Source organism: Typha latifolia, chromosome 6 (genome assembly GCF_019914945.1).
Source record: "Typha latifolia isolate L0001 chromosome 6, TyphaL0001v2, whole genome shotgun sequence".
Taxonomy (NCBI): Eukaryota; Viridiplantae; Streptophyta; class Magnoliopsida; order Poales; family Typhaceae; genus Typha; species Typha latifolia.
This window is the reverse complement of record NC_133091.1, coordinates 13,432,580-13,454,272: the sequence shown is the minus strand read 5'-3', so window position 1 is coordinate 13,454,272 and position 21,693 is coordinate 13,432,580. Positions and strand designations below refer to the sequence as shown.

Sequence of the window (21,693 nt, the reverse complement as noted above, 5' to 3'; positions counted from 1 at the left end):
CCAAGCTACTGTTTTAAAAAGAAAAAAGAAAATCCCTTGTCTTGCAACTATTATAGGTAGAAGTCTCACAAGCAATAATACCCATGTATAAGCTAACAGAGAAAAGAAAGCTTTCAACAGATTGTCGTTTATCTTGTAGCTTTAATGGAAAACTCTTCATGACCTCCATTCTTTTTACCACCTTTCTGATTTTTTTCTAAAAAAAAAAAACACTAACAAATATATTGGAAAATGTTCCTTATAAACCAATGGGATTTTTGTTGTTGTTGCAAATATGTGTTTAAAAGAAATCAATTTGATTATGTCCAAAAGAGAAGCCAATGAAATAATGCTCATATAGTTAAAAGAGACTCAAGATGTATGAGTATACTGGGGTTTAAATTGCAGTAGCAGCACAAGTTAATTTTTCCTCGTAACACTTCCCAAAAGGAAAAAAGAAAAAGAAAAAGAAGAAATTAAGAAAGCAGGTTTCCTAACTAGTATTATGCCTTAAAAAAACCCCAAAAAAGTAGTGAAAAGATAGAGTAAAAGTAAAGTATGCCATTCGGTATAAAAAGCTCGTATCTGTACATCATCATATTGGCACAATTCGCGATGGTCATGAAATCGATGAATAGTGTAGACACCCTGAACGACGCTCTGCTAATATTTCAGCATTGCATGTGAGAAAAGTTTGTTCCAAGATTGAAGGTAAAACTTCTTCAGTTGGCAATAGAAAAGCTTACAACGGGTAATATTTTCTTTTTTTCTTGGACTTTGGAGAACTATTTCCTACAGCAACACTTCCATCACCGATTATAACATTTAGTAAAGTATTTTGTGCTTAATAAGAGACATAATTTAGAATAAGATGTACATACAATTATGAGCAAATCTATGAGCTTAAAAGAACAAATAATAAAACTAGAGCCCACAAAAAATTTCTAATAAATGATAATAACTAGTACCTAAGTTTTGCCGTATCAAAAGATGATTGCTGCTATTTAAATCATATAAAGAGTTATACACTTATCATTAAGTATATTCTAATCATACTTAACATTATAAAAGATAGAATTCCTTTGAAGTACTAATATCTTTAACCTTCTTTGTTCCACCTAATCATCTCATCTCATTCGAAAATTCATTGAAAATATTAGCCTCAAACATTTTGACTAGTATCATATATTCAACAGAACATTGTAAGAATAAATATTCAAAGGAGTAAACATATAATGGGGATAAAATATACAAGAATCTCATGAAGATAAAATTTAGTTGATAATAAAAGAGAAAACAATTAATGCTGTGGATAAGATTAATCAAACCAACATGGAATTTGATGCTTTTGTTATGAGAATGAAATATAGATACATTCCTTTCTTTTTCTCAAACAAAAGAATAATTCACAAACATCAATATAAGCACATCTTATATTATTGTAATATAAAGCATTCATATGTTTATTTTGCATGAAAAAGAAATCTATTTCAAACTGCCACATAAATTATCAAAACAATTGATAAGAGAAAGATGACACAAAATAATCAGCAATATTTCATGGCTATTAACCTTCCTTTCTGAAAGATAGAACCATATGACATCTACCTCAGTAACTTCAACTTAAATTCTAGTGTTACGAATATCATCAAGTGCAGGAAATAATGGTAGTAAAGATAATAATTTGCAAAATAGATCTACTTATAACACAATGATTAATTCATCATTCCTCAACTGGAAATTACTGGCAGTAAACTTCTTCTCTCCATATAAATAAAAAGCGATTACATTTCTTGAGTAACTGCTCACTTTCTCAGAAGTAGAATAATCTCAACATTAAACCATAAAATCTTCCAAACTTATAAATAGGAGAACAACCAAATGATGCAATTAAGGAACTGTTTCCTGCCATATAACAAGGGAAAGAAGAAGAAGAAGAAGAAGAAGAAGAAGAAGAAGAAGAAGAAGAAGAAGAAGAGTTGCACTTTTTTAACAAGATCTCTTCCAAGAACTTTTTAAAAGAATAGCACCTAATATTATACCAGAAGATCTCTTCCAAACATATAAATAGGTAAACAATTAATGCAATGTAATCATCCTAGATATATCTAAAAGTCACTCATGCAGAATTGAACCCTAACCCTAGAAGAGTATATGATACCCTAAATATTTTTATAAATCAAACAGAAACGGATCCGAATCATCCCACAAGCACGACCCGACACCCGCGTAGTCGTCGTACCCCCACATCGGCGACGACGCCTGGAGCGTCGCCGACACCGACTGCTCGACCGGCGACGCCGCCACCGGCGCCGCGCACGTTAGCGATAGCCCCGACCCGACGGACCCTGCAAGGGAGGTTATTTCCTCGCTCATCCTCCCCTCGTCTCCCGCCGCCACGTGTCCCATTTCGTAACTGGGCCCCGCGTTCTGGGTGTGTAGCTGTACTGGCATGCAGGGGTAGGGATGCGTTAGGCTCGGGTTTGGGGTAGGGTTGGAGTAGAGGAAAGTCGGGGGGTAAGTGAGGGGGAAGTGGGGGTACCCGGAAGGGCGCGGGAGGAGCGGGCGGAGAGTGGTAGTGGAAGTGGAGGTGGAAGTGGAAGTGGAAGTGGCAGAGGAAGTGGAAGTTGAAGTGGTGGGAGACGAAGGCGTGTTGAGAGAGAACGAATTCGGCGGTTGGAGGTTAAGTTGAGCCCGCGGGCCATACAAGATTAACGCGGCCCGATCATACGCCCGAGCCGCGTCCTCCGCAGTGGAGAAAGTGCCCAGCCACTTCCGCGTCCGCTTCCGTGGCTCGCGGATTTCGGCGACCCACTTCCCCCAGCTCCGCTGCCGCACTCCCCGGTACCGGAACTTCCCGTTCTCGGGCCCACCTTTGCCTTTACCTCTCTTTCCACTACTTGCGGTGGTGCTACTAGTACTGCTCGGGCTTGTGGTTAGGGTAGTGGAAGTGGAGGAAGGGGAAGTAGGGGAAGGGGAAGTGAGGATGGGGTACTGTTCTATTGGGGAGTGATGGGGAGTTGCATCCATTGGTATGTTAGGGGGTGGGTTTCTTGGGTTTGTTGGAGTTGGGAAGGTGAGAGAGAGGAGAAAGTGGGGAAGTGGGATAGACGTCTTTGTTTGGGTGAGGAAGGCGGTGGTCATATGGATTAATTAGTATATAGTCGGGGGAAGAGAGGAGAGGTTGGGGGGGAAAGGAAAAGGAGAGAGTGCAGTGAGAGGGGAAGTCAGACTTTTTATTGCATGGGCAGGTTTTGGGTAGTAGTAGTTTGTAAGGGTTCGAGCCTAAAGATTTAATTGTTCTCAATGCCAATTCTATGGATGGACATGCATGCATGCAATGGTGTTGGATGTTCAAATACTATGGACTTCTATGTGAGCTATGGATATCTATACACTATCCTTGTAAATAATATATATATATATATATATATTATAAGGACACTATAGAAAATAAAAATATAAACATATTTTATTAGAATACTTTTTAAGGCTAAAATATAATGAATGTACTTATTTAATTCGAAACTGGGAAGTCGCTTACGAAGAAAACAAAATTAGTCATCGTGCACCGAAGTAGAACTTGTCCAAAGTAATGGACAATGGAGGCATACCGCTCTTAAACAACCAAGACTGTTATATTAAAAGAGAAACTAACTCTTAAACAACCAAGACTGTTATATTAAAAGAGAAACTAAAACTAATCAGGTAGTAGATTAGTATACTAACATAGAATGAAGTCAGGATTTCTCCTTTGTTAAATAGGAATATATCGGATGTAATATCTAATATACCTATACGTCAATCTTATAGTAAAAGTATATTTTGTTTAGGCACTTATTAGTAAGTAGCAAGTTGGATTTAATATTTATACACAAGAAAGAAAGAGAAGAAGTGTGTCCACTGTCCAATGTCCCTAGGGAGCAAAGCAATAGTAGTAGGTTGGCCCCACATTGGGAACAAGCGACTGTCTCCTCTTTGAAAGTGACATCACTATCCAGATGCTTTCCACTTTCTCTCTCTCACTCTCTCGGGACTCACTACTCCTACTCGAACAAACTACAAACGTGCTCTTCTCTAATCTCCAATCCTCTCTCCCTTCTTTTATTTTTATTTTTATAAATCACATTCTATCTATTTATTTATTTTATAATTTACACACTTTTTTTAAAAAAATTATAATTTAATTTATATATATATATATATATATACTTTTTATTTAACACTCTAAATTAAAGAAGACGGATAACAGACAGCGGGAGTAGATGAAAATAATAAAAATATTTTAATAATTTAGTCGACGTCAGATAGTCAAAACAATATCAATTAAATAAAAATTATAAAAAAAAAAATAAAAAATCAGATTATAAAATTCTTAAAAAGAAGTATGAATTATAAACTAGATAAAATTCATAACTGATTTATAAAATTTTATAACTCAACTACCTACTTAATTATATATATAATATAATATAATATAATATATGTTATTATGTTATTTGTCTCTTTCTCTTGTTGTTATTGTGTGTGTGATGGATCATTAATGCATGGAAAAGAAAGCTACGTTAATGGTGTGATCATGGAGACCTTGGATTTATATTAATAAGTAGGAGAAAAGGATCCTATCGTCTGATTTTGACCTCTCATATGAATACAAGGAAAGGTCCCTTCGGTTTCGTTGTTAATTTATTAATGTAACCACTAACCATGCATGCATCCTTAATTGGAGGAACAAGATTGCTATAAATCTCATTCAGGGATTGTTATTAATATCGAGTTAGGGTTCATTTAGCAAAATAATTAGGAGATTAACTTCAATACTATATGAGCTAGTAAGTTTATAATATTATTTCACTATATTTTCACCCTATGAATTATTGCTCGTTTATTAAAAAAAATTATATATATATATATATATATAAGTATTTTTTTTTAATAATTTGCCAGCAATATTAGTGATACTCGTCTCTTATATTTGCGATTAGGGTCAACGTTTATTTTTGCACCGAGAAAATTAAGGGATTTATTGTGGTTAGAGTTATTATTATCTAATTTTTTTAGTTTCACTATGTTAGAAGTTGTTAGATTAAACAATTTTTTTTATAAAAAAATCTTATTTTGAACATCCTTTCAATAATTTAGTGCTTGATTTACATAAAAATAATAAAAATAATTATGAAAAGCACTCTACCTTTTCTTTTTATTATTACTTCGTATTAACTTATACAGTGTTTTGAAGACAATAAAAATAAAATACAGGGTTTAAATAATAAGAATTCATGTGGAACTGATAATAAAGTAAATTATAGAGTGTAAAGTATAAATATCCTGACAATAGAAACCAAAAGGCTCTAATTCGAAAAGCTCTAAATTCCAAGTCTGTTTCTGTAAATTAGGATTTTTTTTTTTTTTTGTTGAAAAGGTCGTACGTCGCTTTCCTACTCTTCTGTTCCTCTCTGGGACACGTCTCCTCCTCCCCCTCCATAGCTGGACAAAGAACCGGGAGGAGAAGACACTCCGAATCCAAAACCCTATTTCTTTTCAATCCCCCGAAACCCTAACCCAAACCCTAACGCTAACTCCATGGCTTGAGCTCCAATTCCCCCGCATCCATGGCTCTCTCCTCTCCCATCAACTCATCCCTCCTCTTCTCCCCCTCCTCCCACCGCCGCCACCTCTTCCCCCAACCCAATTCCTGCTTAATTAGACTCCAAAACCCTACCTTCCCTTTCCGACCTCTGCAGATCAAACCTCATGGATCCGTCCGATTCGATCGAGTTCTCACCGCAGACGAGGAGGACGAGATGGGCGACGGCTTCTTCGAAGCGATCGAGGAGCTCGAGCGCATGGTGAGGGATCCGTCCGATGTCCTCGGCGAGATGATCGAGCGGCTGTCGGCGCGCGAGCTCCAGTTGGTGCTCGTCTACTTTGCTCAGGAGGGGAGGGACTCCTACTGTGCTCTCGAAGTGTTCGATTGGCTAAGGAAGGAGAATAGAGTGGATGGGGAGACGATGGAGCTCATGGTTTCGATTGCTTGTGGGTGGATTGAGAGATTGGTGGGGGAGGACCATGCGGTGGGTGATGTGGTGGCGCTGCTGAATGAGATGGAATGCGTGGGATTGGAGCCGGGGTTTAGCATGGTCGAAAAGGTGGTTGCTTTGTACTGGGAGAGGGGGAAGAAGGATAGGGCGGTGGAGTTCGTGAAGGATGTGATGAGGAGAGGGGGAGTTGGGGGTTATAGGATTGGGGAAGGAGGAGAGAAGGAGAGAGAAGGACCAGTTGGTTATCTTGCCTGGAAGATGATGGTAATAGATTCATTTTGGTGCTTATTCTTATTATTTAAAACGCTTTATGATTTCTCTTCTGTTAGATCAATAGTTCCATACGTTTGTTCTGATTAATTTTGAAGTCTTGGATTAATTAGACACTTAAAAATATCTTTGGTATGTTAAAAGGGTCAGTTGACAGGTAGATTGCAAAATATCTGTGTTAGTTGAGTGATGTACACTGCTAATTGCAGTCAGGTTGAATGGAACATAGGAGTAACTTTCTAAAAAAACCCTGTAGACATGTAAAGTATTCAGTGAAGAAGAAAAGAAGACAATAACCTTCAAAGGGAGGGGTCCTCTTCACTAGTATCAAAAAAATAGTTGATGTTAACAAATTTACATACAAGATGCAAGCCATTAAACATGAGGGTTGAAAACGGCAAATGCATAATTATCCCTTTAATGGTTGAAAGGGGAGCGATGCTTGTTCCACAATCTCAAGTAGTTCTAGATAGTTGAATTTTACTTCAATATTCTAACAGAGGACATTTGGTGCACAGATAAAAATCTTTTACTGTTTATAGTTTTTGTCTCTAGGCTCAGCGACAGTTAAGTCCTAATTTTGGTTGTGTATTTGTTGAGCTATTCTGATTGTCTCAGGTCCTCCTTTTTAAGCTTTTTGTTAATTGTTAGTAACCTTTTATTAATCTATCTTTTTAGTTACTATATTGGATTTACAAGGGGTTAGCAGATATATGTCTCAGCTATACTCTTTAAAAGTAATTTCTCCTGTTGGTCTGCGACAGAGATTTTGCTTTTTTTGTCTGCTAAAAGAGAATGAGATTGCGCTGTTTCTCATTTTCTTTTATGCTTCCATAAATCTCCATCCACGTGAGGAAAACAGTCATTCACTTTGTTCTATCTCATGTCTAGTAGCATCTGATGCACATCTGGTAATCATGCAAGAATATGTCATGCATCATATTAGAACATATTATGTCATCAATTGCATAATATGAGCAATTTGCTGACATGTGCATCAGGTTGATGCTTCTACTTATACTGCATATTTGTTGTCCTTTGATGATAACTTCCTTTATTTTTTTAGGAAAATGAGTCCGTAGTTTGTGTGAGAAGAATGGCTAAATTAGTTCAAGAATCATATTTCTTTTCTTCTTTATTTCAGGTAGATGGAAACTACATGGATGCAGTTAGATTGGTCATTGAATTTAAGGAGGCTGGATTGAAACCTGAGGTTTACAGTTATCTAATAGGATTGACTGCCTTGGTCAAGGAGCAGAAAGAGTTTTCGAAGGCATTGCGTAAGTTAAATGGCTCGATAAAGGCTGGCTTTATTTCTGAACTAGATGACGAAAGCTCGCGCAACATTGAAGAATACCAGTCAAATATTATAAGGGATGGAAACCGTTTGTCATATTGGGCAACACAGGAAGGAAGCTCTCAGATCTCTGGAGCTGTTCATGAAAGACTCCTTGCATTGTATACATGTGCAGGTCGTGGACTTGAAGCTGAGCATCAGTTATGGCAAATGAAATTGTTAGGCAAGAAGCCTGATAGGGAGCTTTATGATGTTATCTTAGCCATTTGTGCTTCCCAAAAGGAAGAGGGTGCTGTCCGTCGGTTACTTGCTGGAGTGGAATCTTTGAGTTCGAGGCATCGTAAGAAGACATTGTCATGGCTATTGCGAGGTTACGTCAAAGGAGGATTCTATTTAGATGCTTCAGAAACTCTCATAAAAATGCTCGACTTGGGTCTATGTCCTGAGTACTTGGACAGGGCAGCTGTACTGCAGGGACTGCGAAGAAGTATACAGGATTCTGGAGATATTGAACCTTATATCAATCTTTGCAAGCGTCTATCAGCTATGGATCTAATTGGGCCTTGCCTTCTATATTTGTATATGCACAAGTACAAGCTGTGGATTGTAAAGATGCTCTGAAGTCTGCGAAGAAAGGCTGCTGTTCTGTAGGATTTTCCACGGCTGGTGCTATAACTTTCCTAAATCATTTCACCAAACTTGTATAGTTATCAATCAGTGGGTAAACATGTATATGATGTGATTAAAATTTCAGAAAATAAATTCCTGTCTGTATAGAGATGTATATGCTGCTTATTTTCAGAACAGTATATTTTTACTCTGTGAATTGAATAATAATACTTTGATGAGCAGCAATTTTCCACATATTCTCTAATGTGCAGGATGCAACCATGCTCCTAAGATGGTTTTGGGCTAAATTATATTTTAGCAGTTAATTTTTTTTTCAACAAAAAAGAGAATTTTATAAATTAGCCATAACGTTTACAAAATGCTTCATTAGGGCAGGAGACTAAAAATTAAAGCAACACAGAAAAAAAAAAATTCTTCCTTTTGAGTGTTAGGAGTAGTTGACCCGTTTTCTATCTTTGTTTCTATCACATAAGATTGACTTTCTGATATATGTACATAACTTTATAATTTTAAAAATTATGAATTAGTGTAATAATGTGATCAATAATAGAGTCAACCATCCAAGATGCTAGGCTTCACATACCGAGACAAGGCAAAGCTAAAATTTTCACATTGTACCATCCAAGTTGCATTTTGTGAGTCTTAACATTAATTTTTAGTACTTAATATCATATTGCACATCTAAAGAGCAAAAGCGTATATGAAAGGCAAATAGTTCATCTAAGGGGTTGAAAAATATAATTTAGTATCTTTCTTTGTTGCCTTGCCTTTTAACGAATCAAATGACGTGGATCCGGATCCGAATTGCATGCAGACGGGTTTCGGAATTCGGTCGTCGTCAGATCCGGCCCAAATGTTAACCTTTGGAGGCCCGTAATTCTATTGGGCCGCAACCTCCCACGTGCAATGCGAGTGTACGCATTTCAAAAATTAGGGTTTCGCCTCGCACACAACTCACTCCCGCTTCTTTAACCAATTCGAAATAAACCCTTTTATAAAATCCCGTCCGATCCCAGATCGATCTCTTCTCCATTCCTCTCCTCTATCGAGCACCGATAGGCGAATCGAGCGAAACTCCTAAGCGACGCGCTTCGTGTGATCGATCCGATTCCAGGGTATTCGCCGGCGAATATCTTATCTATTGTTCATTTCTCTTCCAGATTTGAGCGAATATTATAGTAATTGTCGTCGTTTTATGCTGTAGATTCTGGTTTCTAGTCATCCTTTTGTTTGTTTCTTCTTCGTACGAAGTAGCTTTTGTGATTAGGTTTTCGATATGTGAGATATGGACACGCTTAGGAAATTTTGCAACTCTGTGGCTTAGGAATAGTGGATCTTGTGGTGAGTTATCTGATTTATTTCTTCTTTTCGTACTTTGTGGTAGGTTTTTATAGTAGTGGAATATTGGAATCTCCAGGAAGTGAAATACTTTATTTGGCTCAGTAGTAACGATTTTTTCTTCGATGCTAGTTGTGATTAAATGGCTAAAACCCTCAACTACTTAATGGACTTCTAGAATTACTTATTTTTTGTGAATCGTTATCAATGACTTGATTATGAGGTGAAAGCTGGTTAAACTCAGTTCGCTCTACCTTTTGATCTTTAATTTCATGGTCAATATGGCTGTGAAGGTATCAGGATGTCAAGCTATTTAAAGTCCCAAGCCTTCTTTTTTGCCAAGATCTATTAAGCTTGCCATACATTTGGTGTAATCCTCATAAATGATATTTTTTTCCCCGGTAAATTTGGGGTAGCTTTGAGAGAATTATTTGGTATAGCTGTAAACGATCTTAACCAATTGATCATCTGGAAATGATTTTATTTTTCTTGCTTTTTTTGACCTCCCTGAAACTTGTTTTCTTTTTCTTTTTTCTTTTTTGAAATTTTTGTTAGCTTTATGCATCACTTGGTTCTGTGTACCTTTCTGCAGTGTCATCGAAATGGCAATGGAGATTACTCAAATACTTTTGGCTGCCCAGTCTCAGGATGGTCAGATTCGTTCTTCTGCAGAGGGAAATCTCAAACAGTTCCAGGAGCAGAGTCTTCCACATTTCCTCCTCGCTTTGTCGATTGAACTATCAAATGACCAAAAACCTCCTGAATCGCGAAGGCTTGCTGGTATTGTGCTAAAAAATTCTTTGGATGCAAAAGATTCAATTAGGAAAGAAAACCTATCCCAGCAATGGATAAGTGTGGATCCTGCGATCAAGTTCCAGATCAAGGAATCCCTGTTAAGGACACTTGGATCATCTGTATCAGAAGCGCGGCGCACCTCATCACAAGTCATTGCCAAGGTTGCTGCAATTGAGATTCCCCGCCGGGAATGGCAGGAACTCATAGGAAACCTGCTAAACAACATGACACAACAAGATGCTCCTTCTCTAAAACAGGCAACTTTGGAGGCACTGGGATATGTCTGTGAGGAGATAGCTCCTGAGGACTTGGAGCAGGACCAAGTTAATGCTGTTCTTACTGCTGTGGTGCAGGGCATGAGTCAGATGGAGCACAGCTTTGAAGTCCGTCTTGCTGCTGTTAAAGCATTGTATAATGCTCTGGATTTTGCTCAGACTAACTTTCAGAATGAGCTAGAGAGGAACTACATAATGAAGATCGTTTGTGAGACTGCTGTATCTAAAGAATTAGAAATCAGGCAAGCTGCTCTTGAGTGCCTTGTTTCAATAGCCTCCACGTATTATGAGATTCTGGAGGCTTACATGCAGTCTCTCTTTAATTTGACAGCAAGTGCTGTAAGGGGAGATGAGGAGCCTGTTGCCCTTCAAGCCATCGAGTTTTGGAGCACCATCTGCGATGAGGAGATTGCGATTCAAGACGAATTTGAGGAATCTAGCAATGGAAGCTCCTGTCCTAACTTCCATTTTGTTGAAAAGGCTCTTCCTTTGCTTGTGCCTATGTTGTTAGAAACACTGTTGAAGCAAGAGGAGGAGCAGGATCAAGATGATGGTATATGGAACTTGTCCATGGCTGGTGGGACCTGCCTTGGACTTGTTGCAAGGACTGTCGGGGATGGAGTCGTGCCTCTTGTTATGCCTTTCGTGGAGGGTAACATTGCAAAGACTGACTGGCGCAGCAGGGAAGCAGCTACTTTCGCATTCGGTTCTATTCTTGAGGGTCCATCTGTTGAGAAGCTTGCACCTCTAGTTCAAGCTGGACTTGATTTCTTGCTTAATGCAATGAGAGATCAGAATACTCATGTTAAGGACACTACAGCATGGACAATTGGTAGGATATTTGAGCTCCTGCACTCTCCCATCAGTTCCTATCCAGTAATAACTAGTGAAAACCTTCCTCGAATAATGTCTGTGTTGTTGGATAGTAGTAGAGATGCTCCTAATGTGTCTGAGAAAGTATGTGGCGCCATTTACTTTCTTGCCCAGGGATATGAAGCTCCTGGGTCCACTTCATCACTACTCACACCGTATCTTGGTGATCTCATTTCGGCTCTCCTCTATTCTGCTGATCGTGCTGATACAAACAACTCCAGGCTTCGAGCTTCTTCATATGAAACATTGAATGAGGTAGTTAGATGCAGCAATGTACCTGAGACTATAAACATTATTGCTCAGTTATTACTTGAAATCTTGAAGAGGTTAGGCCAGACTCTGGAGCTCCAGATCGTTTCCTCAGATGACAGGGAAAAGCAAAGTGATCTGCAAGCGTTGCTCTGTGGTGCCCTTCAAGTTATAATACAGAAATTGAGCAGCTCTAATGCAAAATCAATAATTCTCCAATCTGCAGATCAAATGATGGCCGTATTGCTCCAGGTCTTCGCTTGCCACAGTTCTTCAGTGCACGAAGAAGCAATGCTTGCCATTGGGTCTCTTGCTTATGCTACTGGTTCAGAGTTTGAGAAGTATATGCCCGAGTTCTATAAGTATCTAGAAATGGGCTTGCAAAATTTTGAGGAATATCACGTCTGCTCTATCTCGGTTGGCGTGGTCGGTGATATATGTCGTGCTTTGGATAAAAATGTGCTTCAGTTCTGTGATGGTATCATGAGTGCTCTTCTCAAGGATCTCTCTAACCCAATGCTTAATCGTGCTGTCAAACCTCCTATTTTTTCATGCTTTGGAGATATTGCCCTTGCAATTGGTGAACTTTTTCAGAAGTACGTGCCTTATGTCATTCCCATGTTACAAGGAGCTGCAGAGCTCTGCTCTCATTTGGATGACAGTGATGAGGATATGCTAGACTATGGGGACCAACTTAGAAGATGCATTTTTGAGGCTTATTCTGGCATCCTCCAGGGCTTCAAAGGCTCAAAAGCAGAGTTAATGATGCCTTATGCAAGCCATCTTCTGCAGTTCACCGAAGCAGTCTTTAGAGACAAGAACAGGTGGGTAGTGTTTACAGCTTATAGAATTTTGACAATCATTACTGATGACATCTTAACACTATATATGTTTGAGTTTTTTCGCAGGGACGAGGGGGTGACTAGAGCTGCAATTGCTGCAATGGGCGATCTCGCAAACACGCTTGGACCAAACACAAAGGTTTTGTTCAAAGATTGTACCTTCCATGTTGATTTCTTGGTAGAATGTCTCCAGTCCGAGGACGACCAATTGAAGGAGACAGCAACTTGGACGCAGGGAATGATCAGCCAAGTACTGGTTTCATGAGCTGAAGCTTTTTCGCTTTTTTTTTTCTTTTTTTTTTTTCTTGCAGTAGAATGCTTGTTGGTTCTCAAGCGATATTGAATTTATAAATTTCTAGATTACAAAAGTGTGTCAGTTGTAATTTTTTTCGGAGACATTGTATCATAGGATGTTGTGTCTTAAATCCCACTTTATCTTCTGTGTTTGATGGCTAGAGCGGCAGTGACTTACTTGCCCGTTCTAGAGATATTGTTGTGGATCATGAACTTCCAATACTATTATATCCACATGTCTGTGGTGATTGATTGGTCATTCTTGGGTATTTATTTTGATTGCTGAATTCAAAATACTGTTTGATTGAAATTGTAATCCATCGATATCATCAGTTTGTTTGTCTATTTTCTTTTGATCTGTGCAGCCTTAAATGGTCAAATACTTAATATCAGACTACTACTTGCGAGGTATCAAATCCAAATTAACCAAAATCACAGCATATATGCTTTCCTCTATATCATAATACACATCAAGAAACATATTATTAATCAGAAGTTTTTGAAAAGAAAAGGCAAAAGAAAATCACTGCAAGACATACAAACTCAAATGCACCTTCAGACACACAACAAAAGAAAAAGAAAAAGAAAAAATCAAGGACTTGAAAAGGAAAAAAGAAAAAGTCGCTCAGTATTCAAACTCAAGGTGCCAAACCACACACTCCGCAGCCAGTTTCATCCTCATCCTCAGTAATGCGACGGCACGCAGTACGCCGGCCGGAAAGCCAGCGGCCCAGCGGCATACAACACTGTATCGTACGTCGGCCCATACACCCTCTTACCCTCATCTCTAATGGAAGCTCCACTAAGGCCATTGTTGATGTTGGTGAAAAGGTTGCAGTTGACGTCCGGCGAGGCGAGCAGGCGAACGGAGCAGGCCTGTTCAGGATCGTGCTTGTAGAAATCCTTGATGTCTGTCACGTCTACGGTTGTCAAGAAGTAACCATTGCCGTCGGTCGTGCCGACGTTATAGTTGGCCGGCCGGTTCTTGTGATCTCTGCAAGTGATGCTCACCTTGGCCGAGGGCAGCCCCTTCGCGCCGGTCAGCGACCAACCGGACTGCGAGCAAGACTGGCAGTAGACAATTCCTTCAACCATGACTCGGATCTTATCCTTAGGCTTTGGATGATTATGAGCAACTGCAAGGGATAGGAGTGATGCGAGGAGGAGGATGGAAAGGAGTTGGCTCGACATCTTCAGTTGAGCTTTTTTGTTTGTGGAAAGGAGAGGAGGAGTTGATGAGTTAATGTGTTCTTTTGGATGGTTTGGAGATGGTAGGAGTTGGGAGGTTTATATATGCAGCGTTCCGATAAGTTGTTCCTTATGATATATATATGAGGAAGTGAAAAGAGTAAATAGAATTTAGAGGAGGATTTGTTTGTTGTTTTGATCGTTTGATGGGAGTTTTTTTTTTTTGGGATATGATTAGAGTGATCTTGAGGAACAGAATAACTGGATATTGTTGTGCATGTAGACGTGCAGAAGGGTTTGGGAAAGAGTTCATGGCTACGTGAAGGCCAGTTTGTGTGTATGGGATAAGATTATAACAAAGAGTTGTGGATATATGTATTTCTATTGAGAAACAAACCCAAGTGGTATGAGAATATATATTTTTTAGATCTTGGTTGTATCTTATAATAATTAATGATCACCCAACAGCACTTTATGAATGAAAAGATAGCAAGGAGAGGAAAAAATATATATTTATCATGCTTCATTTAATTGATAACTAGACAGCGTAATGACTTATAGCAACTCAATGACATAGTGAGACTCAGAGTAAATAATTTAATAACTTTTTTATCTAATCTATGTCTAAAATAATTATAATAATTAATGCGAGGTGGAATTATATAGTGGAACAGCACTTTGAGATATAGTCGGCCAAAACTATAATAAATATATATTGATCCATGAAGTCCCAAAAGATACGTGGGAATAATTAAGAAAGCTCATTGGGAATTAATTTTTAGGGAGTTGGGATAAACTTATCGAGACTAAGCCTATTGGAGAGAAGATTGGGATAAAATATTAATCTATTCTCGAATCAAATCCCTTGTAAAGATTGTTAAAGAATTAAATAAATGAATACCCGTCCATGGTTACGTTCTAGAATCAAATCCCTTCTGAATAATATGTTCTAGAATCTCCCATGAATAAATGTATTAGCAGAACTAATAAAAATCCAAACGGCATTTTCATACAGAATCAGGTTAATTCAATCCTTTTTTGATAAATATAACACCTCTGTATCGTGATTCACCCATGATCAAACGAGTTATTTATTCATCCTTATAGCAAATAAATAAATAAATAATATTCCTCATTTCTGACAAGCTATTAACCAGAACAACAATTAAACTCAGCGAATCTTAAGCTAAAATCACCAAAAAGAAATTGGTACACAGAATCGGCAAAGGAAGAAAATTTATAAGATGGATGAATGCACATCTCAAGATTTTTCATTTTGTTTAAATTTATTCTTCACAAACATAAGCAAACCTTAAACACTCTGCACAACAAAGATGATACAACATCAACCACCTCTGCCTTCTTTGGATTACATTCCTTACTGTTATACTTGCACACATGGAAAATTGTAGAACAAACCAACAAGAGAAAAGAATTTCTACTCACAAACAAGGGTAGCTGGTTTCATGTTTAGTTAGCCTCAGCAGAAATAATCTCGAGCTCAGCCCACCAAAGTGGTGAGACTTTTGGGACCGCTCCATCTGGTGGCATTGTTGTGATCTCTCTCAAACGTTTTGCGATGTCCGCCATCATTGGTCTCTTCTTCGGATCTGAATTAATGCAGGACCGTACCACCTCGCACAGTGCATCGACGGTTTCTTCCGAAAAGGATTTAAGGCTGGGGTCTATCATTTCTATAAGAGGCTTCTCCCCAGTTAAGTAACAAGAAGCCCAGCGCTCTAGCTGGCCATCCTCTTCAGAAAATAGCTTGCCTGATAATATCTCTAGCAAAATTTTACCATATTGGTAGACGATATTATGTGGGTCTGATGATAGTGCCAAGGGGCCTGAGCTTTCAGTAGCCGAATCACTTACCTTTGCTTCAGTCCAGAAATCAAGATCTGAGACCTTGGCAGCAAAGTCGTCAGTTAGGTAGATCGTAGATGAATCGAGATTTCTCAGAACAACAGGAGGCCTTAGCTGCTGTATGTGCTCTAGACAATAGGCTATTCCCATGGATATCCTAAGTCTTGTCATCCAGTCCAAGTGCTCAGTTTCTTTCACTGCACCAACCATTAATATATGCTGTCAGAGGTAAGACGGTAACTAAAAAGAATATACATACGGAGTAAACTCAGATGAACAATAAAAGCATCTCGCTTCGCATTTTAACCTGATGATGATAAAAAAATGTCATCCTAACTAGGGATAATCACAATGTTTTCATCACCCATTTTCTAGGGATAACAACTAGCCTATGCATACTTCCATCATGTTTGGCAGGGACTTTTTTCCATATCTAATACCCTTATTAAACTGAATTTGACACGGTCTTCATGAAACACAGCGAGGTGTTCTTCTGAATGGTTTAGAACGTTCGATCTATATTTGCAAAAATATGTTGGTCGTCTTTTTAGCAGGTCTTATCTGGAGTAGGTTCTGTTAAGTGGGAGACTTACTTAGGCGATGCTCATCCTAACTAGGGATAATCACAATGTTTTCATCACCCATTTTCTAGGAATAACAACTAGCCTATGCATACTTCCATCATATTTGGCAGGGACTTTTTTCCATATCTAATAACCTTATTAAACTGAATTTGACATGATCTTCATGAAACACAGCAAGGTGTTCTTCTGTATTACTCTTCTAATATCTTGAATCTTGGGGGGAACGGCAGTAATGCAGATAAGAAAAATAATTTCCACAGAGAAAGCCTTTCATGTGACCATCTTAATGACTTAAGTACTGGAAGCAACATATATTGGTACTTCTTTAAAGCACTGCACACCTTAATTCAAGTCGAAATCCTAGCTTGGGGTTTAGAACTTTAGATTTATATTTGCAAAAATATGTTGGTAGTCTTTTTAACAGGTCTTATCTGGAGTAGGTTCTGTTAAGTGGGAGACTTACTTAGGAGATGCTCAAAAAGTGTCCCATTTGGAGCGTACTCGAACACCATCATCCTGGTAAAAGGCTGTTCTTCCTCACAGTAGCCGAGCAGGTTAACAAAATTCTTGTGGTTGACTTTGGACAAACTTGTGATCTGAAACCACAACCGATTTTCAGCTAATGTGTATGCATTCCATAGAGTTCTAGAACTGGTTTAGATAAATCATATTTTTACCTTCTTCCTAAACTGGGATTCACATTGTTTTGACCAGTCTTTTCTCGATGTTATTGTGCTAGATATGACTGCAATTTCAACTCCGCTTGACAAAGTCCCCTTGTACAATATACAATCTGATAAAGAACCGATGATGTTGCTGAAGTCTTCACAAGCTGATTCCAGTTCTGACCGTTTAAGTGAAGGCACACCTGTAAGAAAATTGTATCCAAGAATCAGGTAATGAAATTCAACTGAAGAAAAACAAAACTAAACATATGATCCAAAAGCAAGGATACCTGTCACAAATGCTTTCTGTAATTGTCCACTTAAGCCTGTCGCCCAAGGTCTAACAGTCACAACCTTGTTAGCTCGGCAGCAGATAAATAATACTGCAGAAATGGCAAGGAAGAAGGAAACTCCTGCTGCTATTGACACATATGTAGTCCAGGAAGTTGGATGCCTTGCTGGAGAATCTACCACCTCTGATGGTGAAGGACTGCCAGAGGGGGACATAGGAAGTGCAGCACCAGACCCAGGATTATGTTCTGCTTTTTGGGATGGAGGCTCAGTCATTGGTGTAGGAGTGGGGGCAAGGGAGGGAGTAAGGCTGGAAGCAGGAGAGAAGACAGGTGGTTTAGAAGGGGACGGTGACTCTGAGCGCCCTGGCGGATGGGAAGGCGGAAATACGGGTGCTATCGAGGGTGCAGAAATTGGAGATGAAATTGGTGCTGGTGCTGGTGACTTGGATTTTCCTTGCTTTTGCTCTCCTTTTTTTTGGCTGCCTTTGTGTGCAGGTGCTGGTGCCGGTGATGCATTTTCTTTACTGCGTGTCTGTAGAAGTTTCCTTATATGTGGATTTTGATTATTCCTATCATAAGATTTATAAAAGATTTAGCATGGGAATCTACAGAATGGTATCGTAGTATTTATTATCCATCTCTTATCCATTTTCAATTGTGACAGCTACATTTGCTGAATTTCTTGATGTGATGACAATGATGGATGATCTGCATAAGTTACAATGAAAAATCCCAATAGACCGTGATTATAAAATTATAACAAGATGGGGTAATGTAGTAAATATATCATTCTAGTGGAAAATAAGTCAAGATACATACCCCATAACATCAGAAGATTCACAGTTGTCTAGCACCCATGTATATTTAGTTTGCTTAAGAAAGAAAAATATTAATATTATAATCTCCTTGATTCCTCTAGAAAAATCAAACATGTCTGAAATTTTGAATCTTCAATATACCAGAGCTATCATTGGAATATGGAAGATGGGTCTTGCCTAAGAAACATTGATTCAACTTATACACATTGCTTCATATCTAATGCCCTTGTTAATTCAAGATGAAAACATACCCTAACGAAAGAAGAAGAATATATATACTTGAGTACTAGTCAAATGCAAGCCTTTGTCAGACACTTGAAACCAGATACAGAGGTTTGCATGAATATGATACGGTTCCTAGCAAACATACCACTAAATCAGAAATCTCCAGCCATCTTGTACTACAGAAGAAAAATAAATAAATAAAATGTGTTTCTCTTGAAATACTTCGAACTGTATTTCTTAAATTACCTTTTAGAGGCTTTATGCAGCCACTCGGGAGATTATTATCATATTCTGTCCATAGCACAAATCAATAACTCTGTGATTCTTGGTCAGTTCTCCAATATTTCCAGCAAGTGCACTGACATTTTTAGCAACAGACTCCAATTCTTTCAATCTTTTGTGACCAAGAAATTTAGGTGATTCTATCATAGCTCCTAGGAAGACACATATTCTGCGCATAGCACAAAATCAATAACTCTGTGATTCTTGTTCAGTTCTCCTATATTTCCAGCAAGTGCGCTGACAGTTTTAGCAACAGACTCCAATTCTTTCACCCTTTTGTGACCAAGAAATTTTAGATGATTCGATCATAGCTCCTAGGAAGACTCAATACTCTTAGCTATTCCTCCCAGCTGTTTACTTCTCTTCCCGTGGTAAATGAATAGCTATTCCTTATCTACTGTATATATGGCGATTATCTAAACCCCTTAACTTTGTGAAAGTAAATAAAATTTATAATGGACCCTTCAAACAGCCAGATATAAAGTAATCTCACATTCATTTCTCCATTGTATCCAAGCACTTCCAGTTTACTCCTTATTCAGCAAATAAAAATTTAAAATTATGTTCATGCTCTCCACCGATGATGCTCATACTTCTGATTACAGACATGATGTCACAACTACCAATTTTAGCTGATCCTGTGCCAAGACTGCAACTTGCGATTATAGAAAGAGCATCATATTGAAGTTCCATAGAAAGAGCATCGCCAAAATTCATACATCGTCCCTAAACAAAGTCGTCTCAATGTTTCTACCGATACAGATAAATCATAGAAATAAGAAAAAAAACAAGCTTTAACAAAAAGGATCATAGTTATTAAAAGCTTCAACACTCACAGAGCAACAACTCTTCCTTCAGAACAACACGGATGGAGTGAAGTATCTCCACTGCTGTCCAACTCCACCTCCTTTCCAAATCTGGAAAGCTCCATCCCTGTCAACCAAAATCAAACATAGAAATCTCCGAGATCAATTCCCAATTCCACCAAATCCAACGACCCCAAAACTCTAAAATAGCACCTCACCTTCCACGCCGTAGCCATCGCCGAGATCTACCCCCCAGGACAGTAGTAGGAACACCAGTAAAAACCAATCCATCGGAAAACCCCAACCAAATCCGAACAAAGCGACAAAATTTAGACTCAAAAGATTGGATAATTCGAGCTGGAAGATACCGGTGATTGGATTACGATCATGGATGAGATCAGATATCTCGAGGAGGGAAGGAAACGCGTAAAGGGGAATGGGCGAGGTGGAAGTGGCGATAAGAAAAGCTCAGGGGCGACTCCATGACCGCATTTCGTCTCTCTCTGTCTCTCTCTCTCTCTCGGTAGTCAGATCGCTTTAAATACGGCACTTTCTAACCGGAAAATTTCCATTTAGCACCCTATTATAATATACTGATATTTAGATTTAATTCAAGGCATTTGGATTAATTTGTGTAAGAACGCAGGGCTCAAATCGTAATATGTGTAAAATCGCAGGGTGTGGAGTGAAAATTTTTAGTTGAATCGTGGCCGGTCTCTCTCGCAGATAGGTAGGAGGATGAGCCGTTCCTAATTTTGGTTCGACCGACAGGAATGTTTGAGCGGTGCACAGTTTTACTTGAAGAGGAAAGAGACAGTAGGTTGGAACTTGGAAGTTAGTAGGGGAGAATCTCGTGAAGAAATTTTGGTAGTACTAAAACAGGGTATGTCCGCATTGTACGGCAGGGGTGTATATTAATTCTCTTTTTTCAGTTGATTCTTCTTTGAAACGAATTAAAAGATGGACTATTAAAAAAAATGTAGAAATTTGTTTTTGCTATGCAATATTTTTTTACTAAATCGATTAGGCTTAAAAGATGAAAAGTTTTTGGATAAACCGCCACATGATTTGGAAGTGGCATTGAATCCTTTCTCCAGGTTGCGGAGGATCTAAACCAACAAATGATAAGAAATGATTAAAGAGTTGTCTTTGTGTGGAAGAAAAGGTTAGAAAGAAATAATGATTCTATTTGGATTCTCTTTTTTTCCATTACTTGTATCACACAAAAATCATCTGAACGGTTCTTATTTTGATTCGTTTCACTTTCTCTTCCAGAGTAGGAGAAAGCGTCACTTTCTATATATTTTTTATATACCATATCATTAACTATTATAATCGAGCTCACTTTCACTATTTTTTTCCCTCAATTTTTTATCAGCTGTTTAGCTTTAGCATCAGTTCAGAACTAACATAAAATAACAGCAGCAGCAGCAGCAGTTGTATCTCCTAATGCAATTGGCACTGGTGAAATGTACAGCCGAAGGAAAGGAGGGGAAGAGGAGTTTGTGGAAGGAATACTCTACTCATCAGTCCCAACTGACACCTAGCCATTTTTAAAGTGGTTGGCTGGTCACTGGTGGGATTGATATGAGATGAGATGAGAAATGACAGGAAAACAATGCCATATCCGAGTTGTTCTGTTCGTGGGAACCACTAAGCATATGTGCATTTGATAGGGATTTTTATTAGGAAACCACCACAAAGAAGATATTTCAGGTAAGATAAGAGAGAGGGACGTATTTATCTCATTTAAGACGAACGGATGAGTCCTTGCTGAGGGTTTAAGAGGAAATGTCCATTCCATCCAAAATAAAAAATAAAAATAAAAATAAATTCATTCCTACTTTAAAATGAACAGTAGTTCCCAATTTTCCCGGCTGCAATTAGATCAAGTAATGTTGTATAGTAGTAAAACCTAGTCTGTCGTTCAACTTTTTCAGACTTTAGTTCTGATTGGATATTAACTTGGATTCAGTTTCATGCATACATAAAAATAAATACATACGAACGAGGGGAAGAAAAAACCCAGAAAATAAAAAATTTGAACACTTTTCTAGCTGAACACTGGTTGTGCCTCGAGATT

At 38.4% G+C, this 21,693-nt stretch overlaps 5 protein-coding genes across 5 annotated transcripts; 2 read left to right on the top strand and 3 right to left on the bottom strand.

Moving 5' to 3' along the window:
* Positions 1-2,151: 2,151 nt before the first annotated feature.
* Positions 2,152-3,009, bottom strand: LOC140791191 (uncharacterized). The gene has a single exon (XM_073141605.1). The coding sequence runs from the start codon at positions 3,007-3,009 to the stop codon at positions 2,152-2,154; it is 858 nt and encodes a 285-aa protein (XP_072997706.1).
* A 2,364-nt stretch (positions 3,010-5,373) lies between these two features.
* On the top strand, positions 5,374-8,449 carry LOC140791256 (pentatricopeptide repeat-containing protein At2g30100, chloroplastic). Its single transcript, XM_073141728.1, has 2 exons — positions 5,374-6,284; positions 7,435-8,449. The coding sequence occupies exons 1-2, from the start codon at positions 5,592-5,594 to the stop codon at positions 8,206-8,208; spliced, it is 1,467 nt and encodes a 488-aa protein (XP_072997829.1). The 5' UTR covers positions 5,374-5,591; the 3' UTR covers positions 8,209-8,449.
* A 742-nt stretch (positions 8,450-9,191) lies between these two features.
* Positions 9,192-13,142, top strand: LOC140790208 (importin subunit beta-1-like). Its single transcript, XM_073140177.1, has 3 exons — positions 9,192-9,332; positions 10,148-12,571; positions 12,656-13,142. Exons 2-3 carry the CDS (start codon positions 10,158-10,160, stop codon positions 12,852-12,854), a joined length of 2,613 nt encoding a protein of 870 aa, XP_072996278.1. The 5' UTR covers positions 9,192-9,332; positions 10,148-10,157; the 3' UTR covers positions 12,855-13,142.
* Positions 13,143-13,567: 425 nt separating this feature from the next.
* On the bottom strand, positions 13,568-14,237 carry LOC140791348 (non-classical arabinogalactan protein 30-like). Its single transcript, XM_073141883.1, has one exon. The coding sequence runs from the start codon at positions 14,072-14,074 to the stop codon at positions 13,568-13,570; it is 507 nt and encodes a 168-aa protein (XP_072997984.1). The 5' UTR covers positions 14,075-14,237.
* Positions 14,238-15,307: 1,070 nt separating this feature from the next.
* On the bottom strand, positions 15,308-20,338 carry LOC140790617 (inactive receptor-like serine/threonine-protein kinase At2g40270). Its single transcript, XM_073140763.1, has 6 exons — positions 19,829-20,338; positions 19,641-19,737; positions 17,477-18,048; positions 17,199-17,389; positions 16,985-17,117; positions 15,308-16,134 (listed from the first exon to the last, which is right to left on the bottom strand). The coding sequence occupies exons 1-6, from the start codon at positions 19,899-19,901 to the stop codon at positions 15,542-15,544; spliced, it is 1,659 nt and encodes a 552-aa protein (XP_072996864.1). The 5' UTR covers positions 19,902-20,338; the 3' UTR covers positions 15,308-15,541.
* Between the last annotated feature and the right edge of the window lie 1,355 nt (positions 20,339-21,693).

Coding starts and splice junctions, on each gene's coding strand:
- LOC140791191 (XM_073141605.1), bottom strand. CDS start 3,009: ATGGATGCAACTCCCCATCACTCCCCAATAGAACAGTACCCCATCCTC.
- LOC140791256 (XM_073141728.1), top strand. CDS start 5,592: ATGGCTCTCTCCTCTCCCATCAACTCATCCCTCCTCTTCTCCCCCTCC. Junction 6,285..7,434: donor ATCTTGCCTGGAAGATGATG/GTAATAGATTCA, acceptor TCTTTATTTCAG/GTAGATGGAAACTACATGGA.
- LOC140790208 (XM_073140177.1), top strand. CDS start 10,158: ATGGCAATGGAGATTACTCAAATACTTTTGGCTGCCCAGTCTCAGGAT. Junction 12,572..12,655: donor GTCTTTAGAGACAAGAACAG/GTGGGTAGTGTT, acceptor GTTTTTTCGCAG/GGACGAGGGGGTGACTAGAG.
- LOC140791348 (XM_073141883.1), bottom strand. CDS start 14,074: ATGTCGAGCCAACTCCTTTCCATCCTCCTCCTCGCATCACTCCTATCC.
- LOC140790617 (XM_073140763.1), bottom strand. CDS start 19,901: ATGGATTGGTTTTTACTGGTGTTCCTACTACTGTCCTGGGGGGTAGAT. Junction 17,118..17,198: donor AATCCCAGTTTAGGAAGAAG/GTAAAAATATGA, acceptor TTGTGGTTTCAG/ATCACAAGTTTGTCCAAAGT. Junction 16,135..16,984: donor ACTTTTTGAGCATCTCCTAA/GTAAGTCTCCCA, acceptor TGGTTGGTGCAG/TGAAAGAAACTGAGCACTTG.